This window comes from Seriola dumerili, unplaced genomic scaffold (assembly GCF_002260705.1).
Source record: "Seriola dumerili isolate Sdu_G_001 unplaced genomic scaffold, Sdu_1.0 BDQW01000191.1, whole genome shotgun sequence".
Lineage (NCBI taxonomy): Eukaryota > Metazoa > Chordata > Actinopteri > Carangiformes > Carangidae > Seriola > Seriola dumerili.
The window spans coordinates 9,242,446-9,267,458 of NW_019174446.1; the positions used below are offsets into that span (position 1 = coordinate 9,242,446).

General features: G+C 38.6%; 3 protein-coding genes across 3 annotated transcripts; all 3 read right to left on the reverse strand.

The window, feature by feature from the left end:
- Positions 1-602: 602 nt before the first annotated feature.
- Positions 603-7,527, reverse strand: mal2 (mal, T-cell differentiation protein 2). The gene is made up of 4 exons (XM_022753470.1): positions 7,203-7,527; positions 5,758-5,928; positions 3,214-3,414; positions 603-1,959 (listed from the first exon to the last, which is right to left on the reverse strand). The coding sequence occupies exons 1-4, from the start codon at positions 7,317-7,319 to the stop codon at positions 1,888-1,890; spliced, it is 561 nt and encodes a 186-aa protein (XP_022609191.1). The 5' UTR covers positions 7,320-7,527; the 3' UTR covers positions 603-1,887.
- Positions 7,528-8,900: 1,373 nt separating this feature from the next.
- On the reverse strand, positions 8,901-10,986 carry LOC111227769 (CD209 antigen-like protein E). The gene is made up of 4 exons (XM_022753471.1): positions 10,796-10,986; positions 10,508-10,582; positions 10,029-10,265; positions 8,901-9,558 (listed from the first exon to the last, which is right to left on the reverse strand). Exons 1-4 carry the CDS (start codon positions 10,911-10,913, stop codon positions 9,182-9,184), a joined length of 807 nt encoding a protein of 268 aa, XP_022609192.1. The 5' UTR covers positions 10,914-10,986; the 3' UTR covers positions 8,901-9,181.
- Positions 10,987-12,958: 1,972 nt separating this feature from the next.
- LOC111227817 (collectin-10-like) lies at positions 12,959-23,894 on the reverse strand. Its single transcript, XM_022753540.1, has 7 exons — positions 23,648-23,894; positions 21,395-21,466; positions 17,505-17,576; positions 15,524-15,577; positions 14,405-14,500; positions 13,779-13,990; positions 12,959-13,294 (listed from the first exon to the last, which is right to left on the reverse strand). The coding sequence occupies exons 1-7, from the start codon at positions 23,763-23,765 to the stop codon at positions 13,085-13,087; spliced, it is 834 nt and encodes a 277-aa protein (XP_022609261.1). The 5' UTR covers positions 23,766-23,894; the 3' UTR covers positions 12,959-13,084.
- Positions 23,895-25,013: the final 1,119 nt, after the last annotated feature.

The following is a 25,013-nucleotide window of genomic DNA, read 5'->3' on the forward strand; positions in this document are numbered from 1 at the left end:
TTGAAACAACTACAGTAGATTTTCTTAAAACAACGAGTCAGTTGACCACTCAAGGTTACACACAAAGTTTTGCTGGACACCAGTGATGTTCATCTGTGTGTAGTGCCAACAGTGAAGTGGTTCACTAGGGTCTGTCCTGTTCCAGCACCATGGACAGAGTTCTGCCACTGAAACTGCCTGTGTTTTCTCAAAGCCCAGCTGACACAGGAAGAGTCATTTTTACACATTACTAGTCAAAGCCAATCTGTTGAAAAAGCAGCAAGCTTTTAGCAACAAGATACCAGGGGCTGGGATGATTTGTTGTGAACTTCCAAAGGATTTATGGATATTTCTGGCCTTGTCTGTGTATCTTTCAGTGTCACTTCAGTAATCCTTCCCTTGGTGAGCAGACAGGGCTGGAGGTAAGAAAATGTTCCTATTATATTTAGGAGTAATGGTATCTGTTCTGGTTTAGGATTTTGTGAAATGATGCTGCCTGGGACACTGTTATAAATCAGTATACCCCTGTACACTTGCTGAGTTTAAAAAAAAAAAAAAACTGTGGTAGACAACAATGCATCCAAACAAAAGCTTCTTTTTTTCTTCAAAACCTTTATTTCTGTAGTTCTAAAATACATTTTAAAAAGTCACAAACAGCAAGTGTCAAAATCAACAATGCTTCATTTTTCAACTACTTTAAATTAATAACATTTTAATAGCCTAATGCAAACAAACGTATACAATAAATACAACTATAAATCATGTAGCAAGTAAGAGTTATTGATTTGGACAATTTAATGATGTATCAATACAGTTACAATAACGGTCAAACACTAAAAACATACTGTATATTTAAACAATCCACTAATCAGTTTTCAATATAGTAGCTGATAAAATGATTTTTATTGATGCTCAAATTAAATGATTAGTTTGTAGTAGATCTCACCACAATAAGATTTATTGAACCCAGACTTTGGTTGGTAGTAAGTCACAGGAGTTATCCACACAGGACAGCACTCAGAAAGTTCAAACAGCAACAGATACTATTATGTGATAAATATTGACCGAGTAGCAAAAAAATTACAATATTGGGAGAAATTGTTATGCCAGATATACTGAGAAAATTTAATAAAAAGTGCTCATAAAAAGTAATCAAAACTTTGAAATTCAAATATCGGATCAAGTCACATTTTAAATAATGGCCACATAAAAATATAAGAACAGTTGTTAAATCTAGAGTGACTTTGCAGCTCCTTAGCACCAAGGTAACTGGAGGACAGTGAAAACAATCACTTTGCTTTTCAGGATCTTTCCAAAACATTTTTTTAAATGTCCTGTTGTGCTTATCCCTTTAGCAGCATACATAGACATGTTTTTGTGGTAACTGAAAACATTTCCTCCAGTGAGGATGTGACTGTGAAATGGGTTAATATCTGTAACATTAACAAAGTGGGTAAGAAAACAAAACCGTAACTGTCAAAGGCATCACTTACATCTTTCAAAATTATTCTGTATAGCCTCAAAATGCAAAACCTTCCCACGGAGATTTTCCTGGCAATATTAAGGGAAGCTGCAAACAGTGAAATCATCAGATTAGCAGTAGAGGAATAAAATTAATACGCTGCTAACTGGACAATAACTCCTATTCTTTAACACTGTTCTCAAAATACCCTTAACAGTCATTGTCCAGAATTCTTGACAGATGTTTTGACTGAGGCAGAAACTTTGTCAGCTACACTTTGCCAGTGTAGCTTTGATGTTGTGATTGCTTGCTGACAGGAGTTTCCCATCAGGAAATAATATAGTTTGTATATAGCAGTGCTCTCTATGGAGATTTGAATGGTGCTCTGATGTTATAATACATGCTGAAGTTATGAAGCATTTGTAAAATTAGTTTGTTGGTTCTGGTTACATCCTCCACCTCTTGAACCCCATCACCATACTGCAGCCGTAGCATAGTGTCGCTACAAATGCAAATATCTAAGACAAAAAGAGAAAATAAGTCAACAAGTTGGTCAGGAAAGAAAAAAAAACAATTTGTAAAGTTTGAAACAAATAAAAGCAAAGGAAGTGGAGCATTATTAAAGCTGTAACCAGCAAATATTTGACATTTTTACATAAATTATTATTTTTGCCAATTATCAGTTTTCTGTCAAATTGACTTTAAAAAGGACCTAGTCTGAAGGAAGTAGCCAAAAAGAAGAAATGTGCTCTTTTTTGAGCCTTCCATTGTATGTAGCTTTCACATCTAAAGGTAAATTAAGCTTAGATGAAATGCAAAGAGAGCTGCATGTACCGCTGTTCATATACAGTAGTATACTGTTCACATACAAAACGTGTTTTATTATCCAAACTGGCTTGCTCCATGAACTCGGAAGTGACTATATTATTGAAAATTTGTCCAGTGACATACAATTGAAATTTTTTTTTTTTTTATTCCTGAAGTTCATGAAGATTTATGTTTTTGGCCAGCATAGAGATTAGGACACCTTTTTGTCAAGATTACCCAACATGGCGTCTATTTCTCAGAGGATTTTGATAAAAATCCAGTTGGACTCAAGGAAGAGCTGATTAGAATTTGGTGGTCAAAGGTCAAGGTCACTGTGACCTCAGAAAATACAGTTTTGGCCATGACTCAAGAATTTATATGCTAATTATTATTTTAAAAATACAAACAATACCTTTTTTTTTTTAAACTTCCTTTTAAACTCTCCACTATATATATATTATGTGTCTGGACAGATGTGGATATAAACTGCAGGTTGATTGGCTGGCAGAGGCGTACAACTATGAGGCGGTAGTTCTAATTATCACATTGTTTTATGGCCTGACAGATCTAACTGATAGCTGGACACCACAGGCATACACAATATTCTGTTTTAACACTCTCTCTCGCATGGTATCAAAAGGTGCATGCAAAAGTTTAAACCCAAACAAAACCATAACCAGAGTTTAGTCAGCGGGGAGGTTACTTTGTTCAAACATGTCAAATGATATGTTTTTCTGGCAGGACTCATTGAGAGAGAAATACTGCTGATGTCAGATTTAGTTTTGCTTCAATGATTGTAATGAATAAATCCTCTCATAGATTTTCATAGGCACTATTACTTTGATGTTGGGCTATGTTTTTTCAGACACAGTAGTTCTGTGAACTTCAGTAATATGAATTAAAATGCACAGATTATGCAGTAGACAATATCACAGACACAATTTGAAAAGATATACAGCACTCACCGTGGCCGCCACATTAATACTGTATTGCTTGTCACTCAGGACTGTGAATATATTGCCTCGAGGGTAGGTTATGCACATGACGGTTTCAGTGCTGTTAGGCAGTGGCTTGATGTGGGCTCCTCCGTTTGCTGCTGTAGTTGCTGCCTCCAACACGAAGGCAGCAAAGTAGAAAAGCAAAGCTACAAAATGGTAAAACACATCCTGGGAAAAAGAACAGAGAAGGCATTAGAAATGACCACAAACTAGTTCAGGTTCGGGTTTCAAGTGTACCCAACTACAAAGTAAAGTTGTTGTTGTTGTAAATTCAACTACCCAGGACAAAGTGTGGGAAAGAGGAATGAACAACGTGAGGTTTATCGCACTGGATAATTATCAGACAATGGCTGCCTGGTTACTCCAGCTACCTGCACCTTGGCATTCATATTACAAACCAGACCATCTAACGGAGAATTAACCATTTTAAATGTAAAGCATAAAGCATAACACTGTAGATATAACAAACATGATGGCAAGAAAGAAAATGGGAAGACAGAGAATAGGATAGAAGATGGAGAGGAAGAGAGTGAGGGCGTGTCAGAGAGTAAAGACGTTTAATGAGAGTTTGTGTGTTCGATCCTAAGAGCTTGGCGGGACTACAGTCAGGCCTTTGTTGTGCTTTGGTGTGAGCTCATCATCCATGTCACTCATTGTTCGGCTGAAAACAAACAACCTCACATGCCTGGCTACTCCTGGGAGCAGGGTCTGGAGCCTGAGGCAAGGCTGGCTCTGTCTGAGAGCCCAGACTTAACACAGAGTCCCCTACACTGACACAACATAAGAACATGTCACTGGTTCTCACTTTTTTCACATCATTGATATATTTAACATAGTTATGGCAAAATTTGAAAATGGCCTGCACAGCCAAGACTGTCATGTTATACCGTTTCACATTATTTCTTTACTCCACTACCATGTTATTATTTACCCATGTGTAGTTACATTTCCGTTTAGGATAAATTACTGAACATGAGCTTAGGTTGATTTTTATATCTGAATTTTGGCCTCAGAAACGAGCCTAAATTTGTTGCTTTCCACTGAAATAGAAACTGCTGACAAACGCTGCAGTCACAGGTATCAGCATCTTCCATCATATCTCTTTTTATGCAAAATGTTCAGTAGGATTAGAGCTAGCTAAGCTAGTAGAAGTATGCTTCCCCAGTCCCCATGATAAGCCCTGAACTCACTGAATCTATTCATGACTATGAAGAAAATCATCATAGTTGTATGGACTTGTGTGAGTATTCTGATAGATCCTGTTTAGGTTCTGTTTGTGAATCACTACTAGCAGGTCTACAAAGTCCTTCAAACCACCTGATTAGTGTGCATTTAAACAGTCATTCACATCTGTCATAGTAACCACTTGGCTGTGGTCTACACAGGCACTTAGTCAGAACATGCTCAAAGAAGACAGCAGGCTTTGCTGGTTTTAGATTGTTGCAAGTTCTGAGTCATGTTAGGATGAGGAAGTGTAACTGCTTATATTTGAATAAGTCCCCAAAAGCTTTGTATGTACTTAGATGAGAGCTAATAAATCAATCACTGTACACTGGAAGAGAAGAGACATAATTCACTTTGATAACTTATGTAATGAGCACTTGTTTCAATTGTCCCTATAGTTAATGGTATAGTGGTTGCCTTAGTAAAAATGGCAGAAAGGGGGCCTGTCTATGTATAAGATTTGGTCAGAATTACTTTTTTCAATAAACTAAGTGGCTTGATGTGGGCACACACAGAGTATATGTGTACACACTTGGATAAGTGCCGTGCAGTGGTGGGTGATTTCACAAGTTTCTTTTTGTTCCTCATAGTTGAACTTGCATAGCAGCCACAGTGAAGATTAGATTTAAAATACTATGTAATCTACAAGCAATCATATTGACAAAGTATTTAGTTCTCATACACTAATAGGAATAATACATAATAGAGTAATAATAAAGAGAGAGCCAAACACAGGCATCACATTGTATATTTGATTATTACAGTATTACAGTAATGCATTTTGGTACAAGTTAACTGACTTGTAACTTCCATGGAGCAGTCCTTGTTTAATATGTAGACAGGCCATAGCATGAGTTGAACTGAAATACTGCCACTGCCATGAGACTGACTTGCAGTTTTGCCACTGAACCAGATCTCTGACTTTCATGCACCAAACAGTTGCTGCCATAACAACATGACCAAACACTTACAGCCATCTAAATGATCGGACTTTTTGCTAAATGACTGCACTTACATGTTGTATTAAATCACTTTCGGTTGTTTCATAGTGCCTTTTGACATGTTAATGCTTTTTTCCTAAGTCTTAAAGTGCTTTTCTCAAAATATAGAGTGCCACCTTTTAAATTGTAATTGTGTTATTTGTGTATGGTATACATTGGTATTTTCTAAATCAAGGAGGGACATCAAAATGGATTATGAAGAAGTAAGACATGGATGGATAGGTGGGAAATTAGACAATTAGGATTAGGACTAACGGACTCATCAGCTCATTTGTCTGCGGCTTACCAAGAAGTTCCAGTCAGTGTTGATGCGGTCAGCCAGGCCAGTGATGAGGAGCGTGAGGTAGGCGGACGAAAGGAAGAAAGTGGTGACGGAGACAAACATCACCCAGCCCTGCAGCAGAGGCACGGGCACATTGGAGGAAGCCACAAGGATCCATACTAAACCACCAAATAACTGGGGATATAAACAAAAACTCACATTGGTGACAGATAAAGTACAACATTTCTTGCATATGCAATCAGCTTTGTAATCTTCAAGATGGAGCTTGCAAAGGCAATCTCAAAGAGACAGCTTGGATTCATTTAATTGTTCATAATGTTTCAGTGGACACATTTGTATAGGTACAGGCTTGTCAGCAGTTTAGGACACACTAGAAAGACTTTAGGTATAACAAAATATGTGGACTGGTATGGTGTATCGTACTTGGGGATGCACACACCCAGCATTTTCTTTTCCCAATTACGATTCCTATTCCTCACCTTAAAATACCTACTGATACCTATTCCCAATCTGATACCAGTGCTCTTTTTCCTCAATTTAAACGGTTTACCCCACTGCATGCAACTCATTGGTATCAATTTTATGTGAGGCTGCACCATTTAAAGCTGGCAACCAGGATGCAAATTTTGTTATTGCAAGGCCACATGGATAAAATGCACTGTGTTTGGTTGGAGAATGTATGTCAGAGTAGCAAACGTTATCTTTGATGTGGTTTATTTTGGACAAAGGTGCAAAAATGGAAGTAACACAACTGATTAAAGCACTAAAATAGTATGATGGTGTAAGTAACTTTAAATCAACTATTTATAGGCCATCGACTGTAGTAGTTTACAGGTAGTATAAATGTTGGAAAAGGCTTTAACATCAGATACGACTCAGCATTTCACTGACTTTCATTTCACTGACTGTTTCAAGCTTAAGGCCTATCTACACAGGCTTTCAGCTGCAAATAGGCCTAAAAGTTAACAGTCAAATGATTATACGCACTGCAGAAGTCACCTTGTGGGGTTAAAGGTGAAAATAAAGCTGCCACTCAAAACAGAACTTATGAATCGGTTACTGACTGTTAAAGTTGTTAATATTATGCAATGAGATGATGCTCACAACTCATTTGCAATTTCCTTGGCCTACACAGGTGGAAACAGGCGTTTTGATCCTCGCGGCCAGACATGTCACATTTGCCTTTGCTTTGGCTGTCAAACATGACCAATAAACCCCAGCCTAAGGCAATGACCAGTGTGCAGGTAACGTTTAAACTGAGCAGCCAGTGTTAGTAGCCTGGAAGTAAAACTCTTACTTGACATGGTCAACAAAAGGCCATCAATTATTAATAAAGAAATACAGAGTACAGGTTAGGCAGACTTCTACAACACCACTGGGTCACTGATAAATGTAAGAAAATAACATACAGTTGAATTTTCTGAAGAAAAAAAAAACGCGATACTCACTATTTCTAAAGAGACAAGGGCTCCAGAGTAAGTCCTTAATACTTCCAGTCCCAAAGGTAGGGAAATCGTTGGCGCTGGGAACGAGGTGGCAGCGGGGTTAGTGGCTGGTTCCGACATCTCTCCGTCACCCTCTCTCTTCTCTCTGTCTCCCCCTCTCCTCTGCCTCTCACCCTCTGCCTCCCAATAAAAAGCCTCCGTTAAACAAAGGACGGGAGCAGCGGGGGAAATTCCTCCGGAGTCATGTGTCCACCCCCAAACAGGTCGGACAGGTGCAGGGGCCACTCCCTGGAAACCAGTGCTGCATTCACGGACTGCACGGAAGCTCCTACATTACAATGTCCATTTAGTAAAGGTCATAGGCTATTTCCGTGTCAAAGGTGGTTTTACTTGGTTGAGGTTTTATTCTGAAAGAATAATTTTTAATTTAATTTGAGCCCACAATTTAAAGTATATAGATTTTTTTAAGATTAAGCTGATGTGCAAGGTTGGCAAGATAACAAGAAATTATAAAACAAGAAATTGTCCAGATGAATCATGTGATTGAGCTTTTTAATTAATTTATTGGTAAAAGTTGCTGCGTGCAACAGAAAAGGAGGCTAGGAATATACAATACCTATTATACACAATGATGATAATGCATGTATTGGTGAATTGTTATGACATGCTAATGAATTTAGCTTTGATGGGATAAATATGCTTTTATGGCTCCATGCTGTCTGCATCAATATGTCATAATATTGTGGGAGTGTGTTTACAGTGATGATAGACCACAGACTGGTCACTCCCCTGCTTGTTTTCGTGGCTTTTATGATCTCCACACCTTCTTTATAACTCTGCAGTCATTCCCATTAATCATCATGCATGCTCATCTTGTCCTGGTGGAAACACCAACAGTAACTGAAAGCAGCAGTTTTACTCTCACTGAGTCTGTTGAGGCACTTGACTCCCTCTGTGTGAACAGCCACCAGCAGACACCACAACTCAGGAACATTAGTGACAAGGCAAATCAAATAGTTGGAGTGAAGACTATTAGAAAAGAAATGAGGGCTAAGAAACAATGGTGTGTATACTGGTTAACCTTCACAGTGCTGAAGCGAAGAGGTTTAAAAAGTAAATATTAGTTTAAGGGGGAGCAGAGGAGAGTGGAGAAGAACTGATTTCTAAACTGACTTAGTGACATTTCCAACTGTGTTTCCACTAAAACACAGACCTGTTGTGTTGGAGGATAAATTTTTTGTGAACACAGTTTTTTAATCAAATGGTGAAGTAAAACTGTTATGTTGTGACATCAGATGCTAAGTGCAGTTTCTTTTGGTAAACCACAGTTAATGTTTAGCTAGGACTTGGTTTATGTGAAACAATGTTGATATAACCTCTGTAAGGGCACTGGGCTTAGTTCAGTGGATCCTGGCTAACAGTTAGAATCAATACGACCTATATAAGACCCTGTATCCTTTCACCTGATGTAAGGCCATTGTTTATAAAACCAAGACTTCTAGATCATAAATCTTTTTTTTTTTCTTTTTCCATTGAGGAAATGGGTAAGAAAGCTTTGGCAAGGGCAGATTTGACCCTGTTCTCTGAAATGCATTTAGCACAGTGGATCTCTGCAGGCCTCACTTCCATCTCACAGCAGGATGCCAGAAATAAAACTTTTATTTTATTGTTAATTATTTATTCAAGAAGCAGTGGAAAAAAAAAACATTCAGGGGCTACAACATTTTGCTTCTACTTTTTGCTTTGAATGACTAATTATTGCTAAAACGGGTACAAAATATCATTAAGCAATATTGTGACTATTCTGTATCATTTTTAATGTATAGAGACACAATATAAAGGAACAGTTATCAGACTTTCTAGTAAGAGTTCAAACATCAACACTGGCACATGACTTTAAATATGATTAATCTGTATGTGTTGCACTGTACACCGTGATGGGATGACCTGAATCGCATCAATTGAAAGACAAAGAATGGATGTTAATACTCACAAATCCATGGTATTTTAGTATCACAAGACACATCATTCCAATCCCCATTTGAACGTGAAATCTCCACACAATCCTCATGTCCATTATTATTGGGCTCCCCGGCTTGCCAGAATCCCCCACCTCCCAGGTCAGTCCCATCCACCCACTTCCACTTGCCCTCTTGCGCTATGTCAGATAGACCAATCCAGGTTCTGGTGTAAAGTGTGGTGACAAAATTCAACTCAGCATTTGTGGTTATAATCACCAGATCTGATCCTCTCTCTAAACAGTCTTGTCTGCTGGTTTCCCATGTTTTTTTCGCTCGTTTCTCAGAGGCATAGTAGCAGCTGTTGTTGAATTTTACCCATCCAAGGTGGCAATGTTTATCTAGAGAGAGCACAAGTGCATTTTAGGTATTCTGCTCTTGAAACGCCTTTCTGTGTGACAACACAAAGATCAAGACTCAGTGTCTTATAAAGACTCATAGCTCCAATATCGTGCAGTGAGCCTATACTTGGTTAAATGATTTCAACACAACTGTAACAGATTCCTGCAGTTATGCAATTTAGATTTACTGCTTATGTTGGCAAAACTTTGACTTGGATTTTTACAGAGGTATTCAGTATTTCCGTGTAATATTGAACAGGCAGTACATTACATAGTCTGATATGCTATACCTCTTATCATCCTGACCTTTGTATTTAATGAGAATACATTAGAATGTATTTTATGATCCGACCAATTCTTATGTTGTTTGATAATGTATCTTTAATTTCTGCATCTTCTTCAGTTTCCTCTCTACATTTCCTCTGAATTCAAATCAAAGTTTCAGTTTCTTGTTTAAGTCCACTCCTTACCTGCTGTGCTGAGATTTAACTGTCTGATCGCCTCTTCTAATTCATCTCGACTTGCAGCCACAGTGTTATATTGGCTCTGCAGCACCTCTATGTCTTTTGCCAGACTGCTGGAATTAATTCTCAGTTGGTCTCGCTCATCTCTCAGAGCATCTCTGTCTTTAGTCAGATTAGAAACCAGGTTTTGGTACTCCATCAGACCAACTTGAAGTTTGTTCCAATGCCTGACAGTGCTGCCATCTGCAGAAAGGTAATTTAGAATCTATGAAAAACTGTGAAAATTATCAAGCAATCACTCCAGGCTGAAAAATGGAGCATTCATTGGAGGTTTAGACCTGATATGGCTCTGGAAGCTGATTTTAAATGCTCACTTAGACTTTATAACCAACCCTTTATAACTGATTTCTGCACTCTTGTGATCTGCTGAATACTGAGGATTTAGCTATGTTCTTATGTTTATGTTGAGGCAGTATTGTACTTACTCTGGACCACCAAGGCCAAGATCACAGTCAGCAGAAGAATCACCAGACACACTGCAGTAGCTCCAATCCACCAGACTGAACCGTATATTATCACCATAAGGCAATGAGAACCACAAACAAGCAATACAGATGTGTGATTTTCTTAAACGGTTTAAATAACAGTGATTAATTAACAGTTGGCAGTCCCTATCTGTATTTCATCACTTATAGATTTTTACAATTACTACAGCTACTCTTTTGCAATTGTAAGGAATGTGGTTAGGTGATTTGTGGTTAGGTTTTTCTTACCTGGACTTTGAGGTGTCCATCTATATTTTGATTCATGTTTTGATCTTTTGCCAGTATCCATCAGACTCCAGCTTTCTATTGTAACCTCCTCTGACTCACTGTTCAATGCCACTGACATCTGTGCAGATTTATGTTTCTTTGTATTGTCTTTCACCCGCCTGGTCCTTACTTCCACTTCATAGTGTTTGCAAGTGTTGCATGAAGCTGCGTTTATTAAGGTTCAGTGATTTGCTGACACAGCAAATACAAACCTGTGGGGAATGAATGTTGCATTTGGAAAAGGCCCCGCCTTGGGTTGGAGTCTTATTTAAAGCGGCACACAGATTTTTTTTTATTACATAAACTGTGAGTGGTAGTGGATATATGGAGGAATATATTCAGTATTTCTCCAATCCAGCTGTTTTATCATCCTTTAAGATGACTTTGTTTGCAAATTTATTTATACTTTAAGGGTGTTTGTGATTGAGCAGCGGTGCGTTTTAACCTGTGATTTAGTTTTGGTCTTATAGTGTCAGTCATCCCCTCCCCTGACCTTACTGTCTATCACCACTGTTGCCGTCATTGAAGGCAAAAATGTCCAAAACAAAAAAAAACCCACTAGAGATCATCTTGCGATGGAATCACGCCAGCCGAGACACTCATGACCACATCATTATTATTATTATTATTATTATTATTATTATTACAAAGCAGCTCAAAGTGTTTTGTTCCATGTTACTTGCAAATAATGAAAGGAAACATAATAAGAACACAGTTTTTGTACATTTAAAACATAAGTGTTCATAACAAACCACATGAAAAAATGAGGGGAACTGAGAGAAGACATGAGAAATGATTTCTAAACTGACTCAGCAACATTTTCTGTGAGGAACCATTGAGTGCAATTTTTTTTTTCACCAAATGGTGAAGTGAAACTGCTATGTTCGGAGCAGTTTCTAATGGAAAATCACAGTTAATGTTAAGCTATGATTTGGTTTATGTGGAACAATGTTGATATACTGTAGATAATTGATATAGCTTGCCATGTAACCATGCATGATACCCAGTATTTGTGTAATGTTAAAATCATAGTACAGACACAGGAAGGGCATATTACCTATTGTTTTTGTCTCCTACCACTCATTTGAAAAATTATCTCCAAAGGTATATGTACATTTAAAAATTTTTTGGGCAGAAAAAACAACTTTATCTGTTTTTCATGAGATGTAAAATGCCAGCTTTCTTTAATTTCACTCGCACATGTAACTCAGTGACACTTCATTGATCTCAAAACTACAGTGCTCTGCACTGACAGGCTTATGGATTTGAATCTGGCCTCAGTCTTTAGAATGTCACTTTGGGCATTCAACACTAAAAACAACAAAATTCACAATGACAGCTTTGTGAATGTTTTTTTTTGTCACGGTCACTCTACCAATTTTGGAACAAAACACACACACACACACACAACACCGCTACGCACTCATGTGGTGAAATGCGAATCTGGGAAAGAGAAAGTATCCCCACAATGTAGAAATGGCTGATTCAGAAACAAATTTGCTGTTTTTGATTTGCATTCATCAAATATATCAGCGGCCTCTGGGTGGCAGGGTAGCAACAAGAGCTGCACACTTCATCTGCACTGTTCACTTCAGCTGTGTGTGCAAGAGAGCTGAAGGGACAGGCAGAGAGAGAGATGTGTGACAGACAGGTAATGACACTTGGATATCTGCCTGCTAATGGGAATGTGCATGTGTCATCTGTGTAGATTAGATCCATAAAGTCAGCAAGTAGCCTATGTCTTATTATTGCTAATGAGATATTGCTTTATCTGGAGAAATCGTGGCTTATTTGATTTCCCAAGAAATGCATCTCTAGTTCATGTATGTGTCTTCATGCTAAGTAGAAGGACAGATCTTTTCCTGTGGTGCCAACAAACGTAGTCTGATAAAGGTTTTAGATATAAGAAACGTAACACGTAACTCACACTCAGACTGTAAAACTGTAACATACTGCAACCTCAAGGAAATAGTGTTTAAAATAGAACAAAAGATCAACAGAAAATTAATCAACAACAATTTAATAACTCATTTAGGCAAAAAAACAACAACACTGAACTGGTTTTACATTATGAAATATTAATGTGAATCAGCACACTATATAAATTGTCAATACATACTACAAAACATAATACTGCATAAATATAAACACACTGTATGTATATATATATATATATATATATATATATGCAAGCCTGAACATCTCATTAACTCATGATGTTGCTGAGGCAGGTATACCTCTTTCTCCTCCTCATCCTCTTCTCCTGCTCTTTGGAAACTCGCACATGAAAAACATGGTTGCCTCGCACTCCACGTGACCCCATGTTCCAGTGCTGAGCAGCTCCACGCAGCTGGAGTTTGTGGTTGGAGATAATCTGGAATTTAGCTCCTCTTCTTGACTCCAGGCTGCAAACCCCTGCAGAGGGCTGGAATCTGCATAACCATAACCGCTTGTTCCATCCTGAAGGACAAGAACACCGGAGAGAATTAAGCATCAGGATACACTTTCAAAAAAAAAAAGAAGGTATCTCATCATCTAGTCAGGTTTCCGCGGTATTTAGCCCTAGATACTCGCCCTTCTTTATAAAGGAAGTGAAGTAAGTGGTAGCGAGCATCAGTTTGTCATCAAATTACAACAGCCTAAAACATATTTAAGGGAGTGGTAGCAGCACTGTGTTGGTCATTTTACACAGTATGACACTTCATCATGAATTATTCAGAAAAGTTACAAACTACTCAAGACCTTGATTCACATTGTCTCATTTTTGTTGCTCAGGTTGGGTTGGGCTTGGGTTTTTGTTACTTGTTATGCATCCTTATGAATCATACACTCTCTTTACCCTGAACAATTACTGATAACTGATCTGAAACTCCACCTCCTGCTGTGTGTGTGTGTGGTGTGTGCATATGCGTGCCCACATTATGTTCTGCTGTGGTCCACTTACCGTGTCCATGCTTTGACTATGTACTCCTATGTAAACTCTTGTCAGTCCTGCCTTGCTGACGTAGTCTGCCATGAGACGGTTGGTGTTGGTGGTTTTTGGCATGGCCAGGGTGCCTCCTCTCAGCTTGCAGTTCATTGAAGCCTCTCTGAACTTCTTGGGCTCCTTCACCAGCAGATAATACCTCTCTTCTGTTTCTCTCAGCCCCAAGATGACTGCACAGGGCAGGGTTAAGGGTTAAAGGTCATTGGGGGGTCAGGTTATTTCCCATCATATTTACATGTTTCCCATCACAATTGACTGTGTCTTTACTTACATAGATCGACAAATCAGAAGTCAGTGGGGCCATAATGTGGTATTAAACTTTTCTATAGCAGGCCAAACCAAGGGCTGTTGTAAGCTCAGCCACATGATTAGCAGGACATTGACAGGGCATTATGAATAAAAATGAGAATGTATTTTTACTGTATCTACAGTATATGGCAACTAAAAACACTTGCATACTTATACTTCAGTTTTTATCTTTAGTGCTGAATGTTATGGTTTTCACACCTTTTGAAGACATTCAGTTTGCTTACTGCCACTTAACGTACTGAAGAACCGTAGATCTCAGTCCATGAAGGACTCACCATTTTTCACAAACTTGACAGCGTTCCTCAGCTTGCCTGTATTGATATCCAGCTGTCCAACCACTTTCCTGTACCTGCCACAGTCACATGTGGTGCCTACATGGGTAAGCACAGGGTTTCAGTGTGTACAGGATTTAACAGGACAGAATAACCTTGTTGATCGTGACAATATTATACAACGGTATATTAAGCGTAAATGTATAGAACATTACTCTCTGTCTGTTCAAATCTTGTCTCGCAGCTTTAAAGGTGTTTTTTTTTTTTTTTCTTCTGAGGATTTGTGTAAGAACTGTAGCTCCTCTTACTTTTACCCATTTTAGGGGACATAAAGTACTCTTAAAAGTCATTATGATTTAATATTTGCTCCCTTTTTTTTCTGTCAATAGCTGAACTTGCTGAAGCCTTTGACCAACAGACATCAGCCAACATTTGTTATTCTCCCTGGTGATGCTCTGTTAGGCCTCATCTTTTCATGCTTGTCTGGGCTTTTTGCCTTCAGTATGATCTTCAACAAGGGGAAACACATGATGAATTGGATCAGTCAAGTGGTCTGTCAAGTAGTCAACAGTTTGACTATAAAAACTCTTTGTTTATCTGTGTTTGACTGTTTAAAATCATTGTCATAAAATGTCTATGTATAAAACGGACTACAAACATACACTGTTCCCTGTACCCTCAAACACACTTAAAGCTAAAAGTCAGCACTCATCGACATTTTGAGTCTTGAGTACACAAACAAAACACTGAAAAACTTATCGCTGTCCTGATACATCCGTCTGACTGCGGTATATTTAACACTGGTCTGCTGTATGGCAGCAGTAGGGCGCATCCCAAAGAGTGTCTGGAGTGACTTTATATGTTTCAAAATAATGTTGTTTGTTTTCTTTATAGCAGTAACTAACTTGAATATAGTTTACCTGACTCCATATTTAGTTGTTCAAAGCCACTTACAAGACTGTAGATTCGAGGGAAGCAGAAACGTTTTCTGTTTAGCTGTTTATTTTTAAATGCAACATTGCTGTAACATCATCGCGTTGGTTCATGGGGAACTGAATGGGGTTATAGTCTTGCATACAACTTAAAAAACAAGCAATGTCTGTGCAATGTGAGCTTACTCACCTGGTTTCCCTTTTAGACCAGAGGGCCCATCCAGACCTGTATCACCTTTGTCACCTACAGAGGAATAGATATCACAGAAAGTCTGTATGATTTAAACATCTGTGATCCTGGTTTTCAATTACTTAAAATTTAAATACATTACACAGTACCACCACATACTATCCATCAATAATTCAACTTATTGACAGCTACCTGTGTTATTAATGATATTGTGTTGTAGTTACAAAAGATTACCACTAGATGGCTGTATCATACATAAACATTTAAAAATGGCTGCACACAGGTTCAGAGTTACTCAGGACAAAGTTTTTAACCTGTTTGTAACCAAGATTTAAATATCCCAAATACACATCACTATGACAACCCACATATTTTTGTATGTGGCTAAGTTTTAGCTTTTGTTTGTAAATCTAATCCAGATTTTTTTTTTTTTTTTTTTTTTCAAAATACTGTATATACACTTATAGATACTGCAGCTTTACTGTGGAAATTAACCCAACTGGCAGTTGCAGATTTTGGGGAAGTGGACTGCAGTACAAACATCACAATAGGCTGGTGTTGTATGAGGAAGAGCCCCAGCAGTAACATGCTGTACCAGTACAATCTGGCCAGGCTGAGTGGTTTTTGTGATTTGGATTAATACACAATTTGAGCACCCTGACACAAATGTGAAAACACTAACGAATAAGTGAAAAGTAAACATTTCTGGCTTCAGTCTTAACTTCGAATCCTGTTACCGGTATTGCAGCTGCATGGGTTATGAAATATAATATTGCCAGATATGTTATGGTGCAGATATCTAAGGGAGCATACAGTATAAACCCCCCAAACACCCAAACAGCCCTGCTTCAGTTAGTTGGTTATTTTCCATATGAACTCAGTAATCACACAGTTATAGAGTTAAGCATTGAATTGTAGCAGATAGAAATGACTGCTGCTCATGTACCATAATAATCTTATATACAGTATATCTTGAATGAAGACCAATTTTGCTAATGTAGACATGGACCCTTTACCATGACCAGAATTCTGTAAAAGAGTGGCTGAATTTTAGTTTGTGATTCCACTAAAGCCAACATTTCCCTGAAAAACATGTTTTTTCCAGGTGTTTTATGAGCTACAGGCACTCAGGATCAAGGACAATCCAAACCTGTGACCTCACTCCTTTGCCTGAGATGGCTGATGCACAGCCACTTTCCTGTAAACATATTAAACATAATGAATACTGGAGAAAAGTGAATGTCTAGAAAGGCAGGGGAATGGGACTGCTCATTAAAAAAAAAAAAAAAAGCAAAGATAGAAATTGTTTCAGCCACCCTGGGCAAAGCAGATGGATGACTTCATACTGCAGAATTAAATTTTCTTCTATCTTTGGATGTGATAACTTAAAACATAAAGGAAATGGGAAAAATACAGACTTCTTTTAAGGAAATTGCGATTGGCTTGAAGCAGTTCCTCCTGGTGTGTATTAGCCTTGGGACTAATTAAGTTAACTGATTTTTATAGAACTGTCCATTCTACTTATTTTAATGTTTTGAGACTATGGTTATGGAGCAGCAGTCCAAGCTGAGGAGGAATTCGGGAAACTATATTTCTTCTTTTAGGCAATTATAAAGTATAACCTCACAGCTACATTATTTACCATTTTTGTAGCCTGCTGTTGACAACTACAGGCTCCTTTCTGCATGTTGAAAACATCTACTGGCACTGGAACAAAGGACAAATTTATACACATGATAGTTATAAAGTGTATAAATCTCTCTCTCTCTCTCCCTCTCTCTCTTTTAACAATACACTGAGGATTGGAAGTTTTGCTCTTGGTGCACTCTTGTTTGTTTACTGTATACTGTGCAGTATACAATGTGTTTGAATTGTAATAAGGCCTGTGTTTACACTGCAGTGTAGGCTTTGCATTACAACTACATATAGAAACACGAAGTTTAGATTAAAATGATATTAAAATGACTTTCTTTTGTTTTACCTTTGTCTCCAGTAGGTCCCATCTTTCCTGTGTGGCCCACCTCTCCTCTAAGTCCCTTCTCTCCTGACATTCCTGGGGAAGAAAAAAAGACACATGATGATGGGAAGATGGAAGAGGATAATCGCAGAGAGGATGACGGATATTTGAGGCAAGGTAAAGAAATCCCATCATCTTAGTTTGACGATGACTCTCCAATCCAACAGTGTCCATAATATACCTGGAAAGGGGGTATACACGATATTACTAGAACCTCACACTTTATCCAAAGTAAATATGGTAGATGTCTCTGTTACATTATGTGAAGGATCAGAATCATCATGAGTTAGAAAGATTCCCCTCACTTTTAGGCATACATTCAAGTTTGTTATTCTTACAACTATGACTGTATCATGGCGTTCATCAGTTTTCTTTTGTTTCTTGATTATTTTGTTGTTTTCAAGCCTAATCAATATAATTACATACTCCCATCTCTTCCTTTGGAAATTATCTCTGTGAGCCCTGAGGCTTTTTTCCAACAATTTCTGCATTGTTTGGTTCCTAAACTGATGCCATGATTATTATCATTATTATGTCAGTAAATAAATTGGAGGAAACGATGCTGGTTAATGTGGGCACTAACTAAAGTACTTTGTACTGGGATTCTGTTTGCGGTGTGAAGACAGTCTGGTAGAAAATGTGCATTGTTGGAGGACATGTCTTAGACAAAAGAGTAAATGGACTCAGTGTTCATTATTTATTTATCTTATTTTATTATTTTCAGTTACTCTTTGATTTCTTCTACATAGAGGGTGTAATCAACTGCATGTTCTGGTACGCTGAACATCTTTTTTTTTAAATTATTTGCAAGCATCTGTATTGAGTATTGATGATTGCCTTACATTTTTTGATCAGGTTATTGTCATCACAATCACTGTAACTGATTACAGTCCTTCTCTGTAATCTGATTACTGGCTTCTGTCTGGCTGCTTTAGTTTGGTGTCAGAAGAACTAACCGAGATACTGAGAAAGTTAAGGCATGATATTGGATATTACAGTGAAAGTGTAGGAGAACGGAGAATATCAGAATGAGTGAGAAAGATATTGTGCGTGTGTGCGCGCGCACGTGTGTGTGTGGGAAAACTACAGAGCAGACTGAGGCCTTCTGCCAGTACTTGAACGAGTATTTCCTCAGGAAACTATTCAACTGGAAATTAATGGTGTTTGAAACACTAAGTGACACATTGGAGGGGCCTATTGCTATTAGAGGGATTTGCCCCACACACACACACACACACACACACACACACACACACACACACACACACACACACACACACACACACACAGCCAGCTATTCACTACTATTTCCCACTTTCTCATGTTGATTTTCTGCTGATGATTTGTGAGAAGTGTTGGCAGAGGTGTGAGGTCTTATGGATTGTGTGCGGTCTGCGAGACTAAAGCTCTGGCCTTTGGGAAACTTCACTATTCCACTATGATCTGTGTAGAATTTTTGTGTAATTTTCTGTGTGAAAGCACGTTCACAAAGTAAATATTTTGACAATACCGACCTGAGAACAGAATGCGAGCGGTGATTATAGGTGTTTGTTTTTTGCTATATGGAGAAATTGAATCTGTTGGTCCTATGTTATTCTGTCTGTGTCTATAAAAGTTGATTAATGTTGTTTTCGCAGTGCTCATGCTTGCCAGTTAAACTGTCTATCTAGACAACCAGATAACAGATCTTCCTATCACTGCAGTCACTCTTTATAATGGCCAACCCCTCCAACTGGTTTAACGTCTGGATTCTCCAGCTGCTGGAGGATAAAGGAGGTGGAGACCACAGTTTTCACTCTAATTATGGAGCTCAAAACATATTTTAAACAACCTTAAGCTATTTCAAAAACCCATTCATTCTGGCTTCAATAGACTAGATGTTTTAAAAGCTTATGAAATACAAGTTTTAAAATGATAAGCAGACATTAGATCAGTCATTACACATTAGCTTACTCAATCCAAATGAGCAAATATTACAGGTAATTCTTCTTTTTAGAGCTGAGCGGCCAGTGGAAAGAGAGCTGGGGCTACATGAAACAACGGCTTTAAGCCAGATTTTCCATTTGTTGAACGCTGCTAACTGTCCCAACAGGTTCCTCATAAGAGTTAAGAACATTACATAACACCAGAATCTGCCATCCGTAACTCAAGACTCCAAACAGCAGCTCTGAGTAAAGCACAATTAACAAATGTAAAAGTCAAGCTGAGCTGTTTGTTGACGTTAATAAGCTTAGAGCAACAAATTGTTTTTGTTGCCCACCGGAGCATTAACGGTCATGTATTCCCTTTTAACCGTCCAAAATTAAGCAACTGTTTCCTGTAAAAGGGCCTACATTGAGACAAGGAATACATGCGTCACTTGTTGAGCTGCTGACATACTGCAGTTACATAGTCATCATGAGAACCTGCGTTCATGCCTACAGTAAGCAAACACACAAACAGACAAACTGTGTAGCAGACAAACCATAATGAGCGGGTTTGCTGTATTGTTGAAAAATATCCGCAAAGTTGAAAAGTTGAAAAATGTTCGCATATACATACTTGCTTACTTTTGGAAGTGACTCAAACAGTTCTAGCATTTGTCTTTCTCACAGTCTGATGGGAGCAGTGTGTGTCTGTTGTTGTTTTGTGTGTGTGTGTGTGTGTGTGTGTGTGTGTGTGTGTGTGTGTGTGTGTGTGTGTGTGTGTGTGTGTGTGTGTGTGTGTGTGTGTGTGTGAGGATCTATAAACAAGAACAGCAGAGGCAGCCAGGAGCCAGTGCTTAGTGTATGAGCCTGTATACGCAATTATTTGTTGTGTGTTTCTGTGTCTATAAGCTTGTGTACAGTATATTGTACGTATGCCTCGGTGTGTGAGTGTGTGGCTGTATGTGCAGACATCTGTGTACATTATATGCCTGGTTGGTTGGCCAGCTAATCCACCAGTCCAGTTGGAACACATATGGCAAAGCGGCAATCCACTGCTTTCCTCAGCAGCAATTAACACGTCTGTTTTCTCCACGGAAACACAGCAGTGCAGGTCTGTCCATCACAGAGCAGGGCGGGCCTCTGTATCAGCTGCACAGCAAAGGAAAGCAGTGTGTCTGGAGCAGGAAAAAGCAAAAGCTGCTGCCAGGGCAAAGTCACACAGGCTGTCTATGTGGGGAAACTCAGAGCACAGAAAGTCAGACCTTTATTGTCTGGCCATATTACACCAGCAATGTAACTGTAATATTTTTGAGTCAAAGAGGGATAAAGTCAGACTTATCATTTCCGTGTGAATATAATGAAATGCCGTCTTTCTGCTTATCAGTTTTTCTCTTCATTTCCCCTTTGGTTGTCTTAATCCCTTGCACATGTTGGAAACATGCTGATTGATACTGATACCAAATGTGGGACCATCTTTTAAACTGGCAAGTGACCTTGCAAGAGCTATTTTTGTAGTTTGTGAAATTGGGTGAAAGCATAAAAACATAGAAATCAAACTTTTACCTCCTCATATGATTTGTTGTTGTTCTGTTAAAAGGTTTAAAAAAAAAAAAAAAAAACGCCAGTGGGATAATTTTACCAGTTTTCAATACAAATGAACTTCTTTCAAGGATCTTGTTCTCACAGTGTTAGGTCATTTTCAAGATACAGAACATGACCGAACACATTAGCAGTGTGGGTGTTGTTTCAACTGCCCATCGTGAGTCTGATTATGTTATATGAGTGCAAAACTAAGAGTGGAGTAGTTAGAGTGGTCTTTTAAGAGGGAAGTGTCTTGTCCCCATTCCTGCTTTACAGTAGCCATTTATGACTACATAAACTTCCAGTCGACCTCCTTTCCCCTCCTCCATATACAGAACACATAGTAGATGGATGGATGCTGGGTACCTGGAAATCCTGGTGGTCCATTCTTCCCCAGCTTTCCCTGATCTCCCTCCTCTCCAACCTCACCTTGATCTCCTGGATTAAAAAAGAAAAGGCAGTAAATAGGATGAAAGAAGAGCATACTTGCCATCATGTTTCATACTCTGTTCAGACAGGGCCTGTAAGATACCTGAATATATGTAGCAGTGTGTACAGCTAGCTTGCTTTCCCAGTGTGGCAGCGGTTAATTCTGCACATTCCCACTGACATGAACGGAGCATCAACGCCACCACAGGATGATGATACATTAGAGCAACTATCAGTTGGCCAAGAATCACTATACCACAGTACTTTGGTGGGTGACTGTTTATGTATGAGTTCAAGTGAATATCCAGTTGTGGGTTTGGGTGCAAGTGCTACAGTAAGGCTGAATCACATGTAGACATAAATAAGTTTAACTCTTCATTTTTCCATGGTAACATATGTGAAACCTGGTTAATTTCATCTTCAAAAGGACTAACACCGTAAAAGTGTTAATGACGGAGTTAAAAGCATAAATGAGGTGTAGGAGAAATATCTCTGGTGGATCCAAAAAGCTCAAAGAGCTCTTGGCAAAAACAAAATCTGGAGAGCTTTCTGAGTATCTATTAGAGTTGTAAATTTACTGCAGTTGGTGATGTCAACAGCACTTGCTGTCTTGTTAAGTGCCCGGCCTTGAAATGAAGGATCGTAACAAACTCCCTCTATTAGCCTGGAGGAGTACTTAGGAAAATTGATTTTTGAATTTTGCCGGCTGTGTCGACATTTTCAAACAACCTAAATCCCTGCATTTTCAAGTGATTCTGCCTGTTTAAAATTCTTTCCTATTGTGGACTACTGACATGAAACCATGTACAGTGAAATTACTGACATGTCTCATTTGTGTGGTTAAGGTGTCAAATCATAGCGAGATCTTCCATGTCAGATATGTTCTGGCAGTGATTTAACAGCAACAGTGAGCAATAGGATCAATTTATGTGACATAATTGAGGAAAACCTCATTCAAAGTTTATTGTCATCAAAATTATGAAACAAATGGAACTGAAGTGTTTTGACCCAGATTGTTTTGACCCGCAGTAACACTCACATCTTAATAAAACATAACATGCCGGTAAAAGTAGGCTATTTAAAAATGCTGAAGTCACAGTACCAGTAAGTGTAGCAAAAGGATGTTTGTTTAAAAAGTTGCATGGAAATTGTTTCAGGGTACGAAACATAGAAAAAAAGCATGTTCGACACCCACTCAGATACGCAGACGTGACAATACACACTCTCCAAGACTAACTCTGCGGTCAGTAGTATCTAGGATGTCTTTTGTGTAAATTATCAGTTCAGTTTAGCAGCAGCTGTCTAAACACACACTGTCACAATGGGACTTTCTTACTAGTAGACAAAAATGTCCAAATGGTTCATAGACACTCGCACTTCCTAGTGACCTACACACACCACCACTGCAGCTAACGTGCGTCTGTCCTGCACCTTTCCTATCAAAGGCCTTGTTTACACTGTTGACATTTTTTTGCTTTTTGACATGACGGACAGTCTCAGTTTTCTACATGTTGGCTCCTGAAGTAACATCTCTCCAGCTTTGTTTCAAGCCAGAACTGAAAGCCATGTTTTTCAGTAGCGTGAATGGAGCTGAAAAAACAATGAAGTTTAGCTGAACTGTGGGTTTTATTAGGTCTGTCTGTCTGAATCAGCAGGGGAACAAGCTACTGGATGTCATAAAATGGAAAACACACACAGGGAGGCATTCCCTAGACTGCTAGCTAATAAACTACAGGACATTACATGCTTGGTACCTTTACCATCAGCTCTGTAAACCCTGATGCTTATTAGGGGTGTTTCCTAACTATTTTTCCACTCCACTTTTTTCTGTGTATCAAACAAAACAAATGTCCACTGTTAAGGACATTTCCAGCTCAGTAACACGTGTATACATTTACAGTGAGGTCATAAACTTAAATTGCCTTATCTCCAAACAAAAGTAAAGATTCTAAGCACCCACAAACCCAAACAGCATGTATGTGTAGGTACATGCCCTTCAATTTTAAAATGGTCAAAGTTAAACTTGTGCTCTTGGACAAACCTTCACAATTCTAAATGCTGTGTTTACATTTTAGTTCATTTGACTTAACTTATTCCATTGCACATCATACCTGTGTGATCGATAGGATAAACGTTTCAAAACAGAGTAGTTTACATTAACACACAGAGACACACAGGGACATGTGTTACCTTTAGCTCCAGGCAGGAGGGAGTTGGTGCAGACCTCTGGAGAGGCAGAGATGTAGCTGAACACAGCCGCACACACGCAGAACACCAACAGTCTTGTGCTGCATCTTCCTGCCATCATCTCCCAATCATCACTGTCCGGTGATGAAGATCCCAAACTTAAGATGCTCTAGTGCTACCACATTGGCTGTGTAAAGTACCTCATGTGCTGTTAGGACTGTAACTGTAGGACCAGAGGATCAGTGCTGCACTAATGAGGAAACATACTGCACAGAGGATCTGAGAAGGCTGTGCTGGTGTTTGTAGAACGCCACCACACACACTCACACACACACACACACACGCACACACACACACACACACACACACACACACACACACACACACACACACACACACAGTTGTTTATAGAGTCTTATCAGTTACTTGTCATAATGTCAAACAACACAAAACAGAGTACTGCATTCCTCTGTATCTCTTGCCCCTTGGAATTTAAAACTGTCTTTAATTACAAGTGCAGTTCATAACATCTTTTACAAAAAATATTGGGAGATGAATGAAAGAATAACAAGTCAAACAGTACTTTGTCTTTTAGAAATGCTATTTCTGATCAAGTGGATGCACTCTACAGTGCAGCAAGCAATGATGGCTTATAAATACACGAAATCTACTTCTACAAAGACAGAGACACAAAGATAGTGATAAATGTCAAGCACACATTTTAAACTGTGTTTGCACACTTGTTTTTTCTCTTAGTTTTTTTTAAGATTGTTTTGTAAAATATTGCTGAAACACTGAAACATAACTGGTGGAAGGATTTGCTTTTGGTTTGGTGGCTTGGCGGGTTTGTTAACAGACTGTTGCTTTTAGCTGAAATTTGTATTTTTGGAGAGGAAATGTGGAGGTCAGAGAAGCAGAAGTTACACCCCTGTTCATCATCTGCACATTATTTGGCATTATTATAACAAATGAATAACCGGCCTGTCCTGTATTGTGTATTGTAGGCCGATCTCCACTCGAAGCTCAGAGGAGAATGAAAGCTGACAATATAATACAATTCAGCCAAGTGAAAATAAGTAAATTGTCAGTCAAAACAAAAAGGTTATAATAGTGCATCTTGTAATATACATACATACAACATATTAGAGTGCACATATTTTGCGTGTCAATGAATTAACTGTGACATACTGGACATTTCTGCTGAATCAGCTCGAATAATGCAAATATTTCTAGAGCACAGTGTGTAATAGTAAGCATGCCTGAGACAGATGCAAATGGGATGTTTTCCTATCAACAACAAAGGAGAAGCTTGGCCTGCAAAAGTTTTTTCCTCTTTTCTCCTCTTCTCGTCTTTTACTCTTCCTTCCAC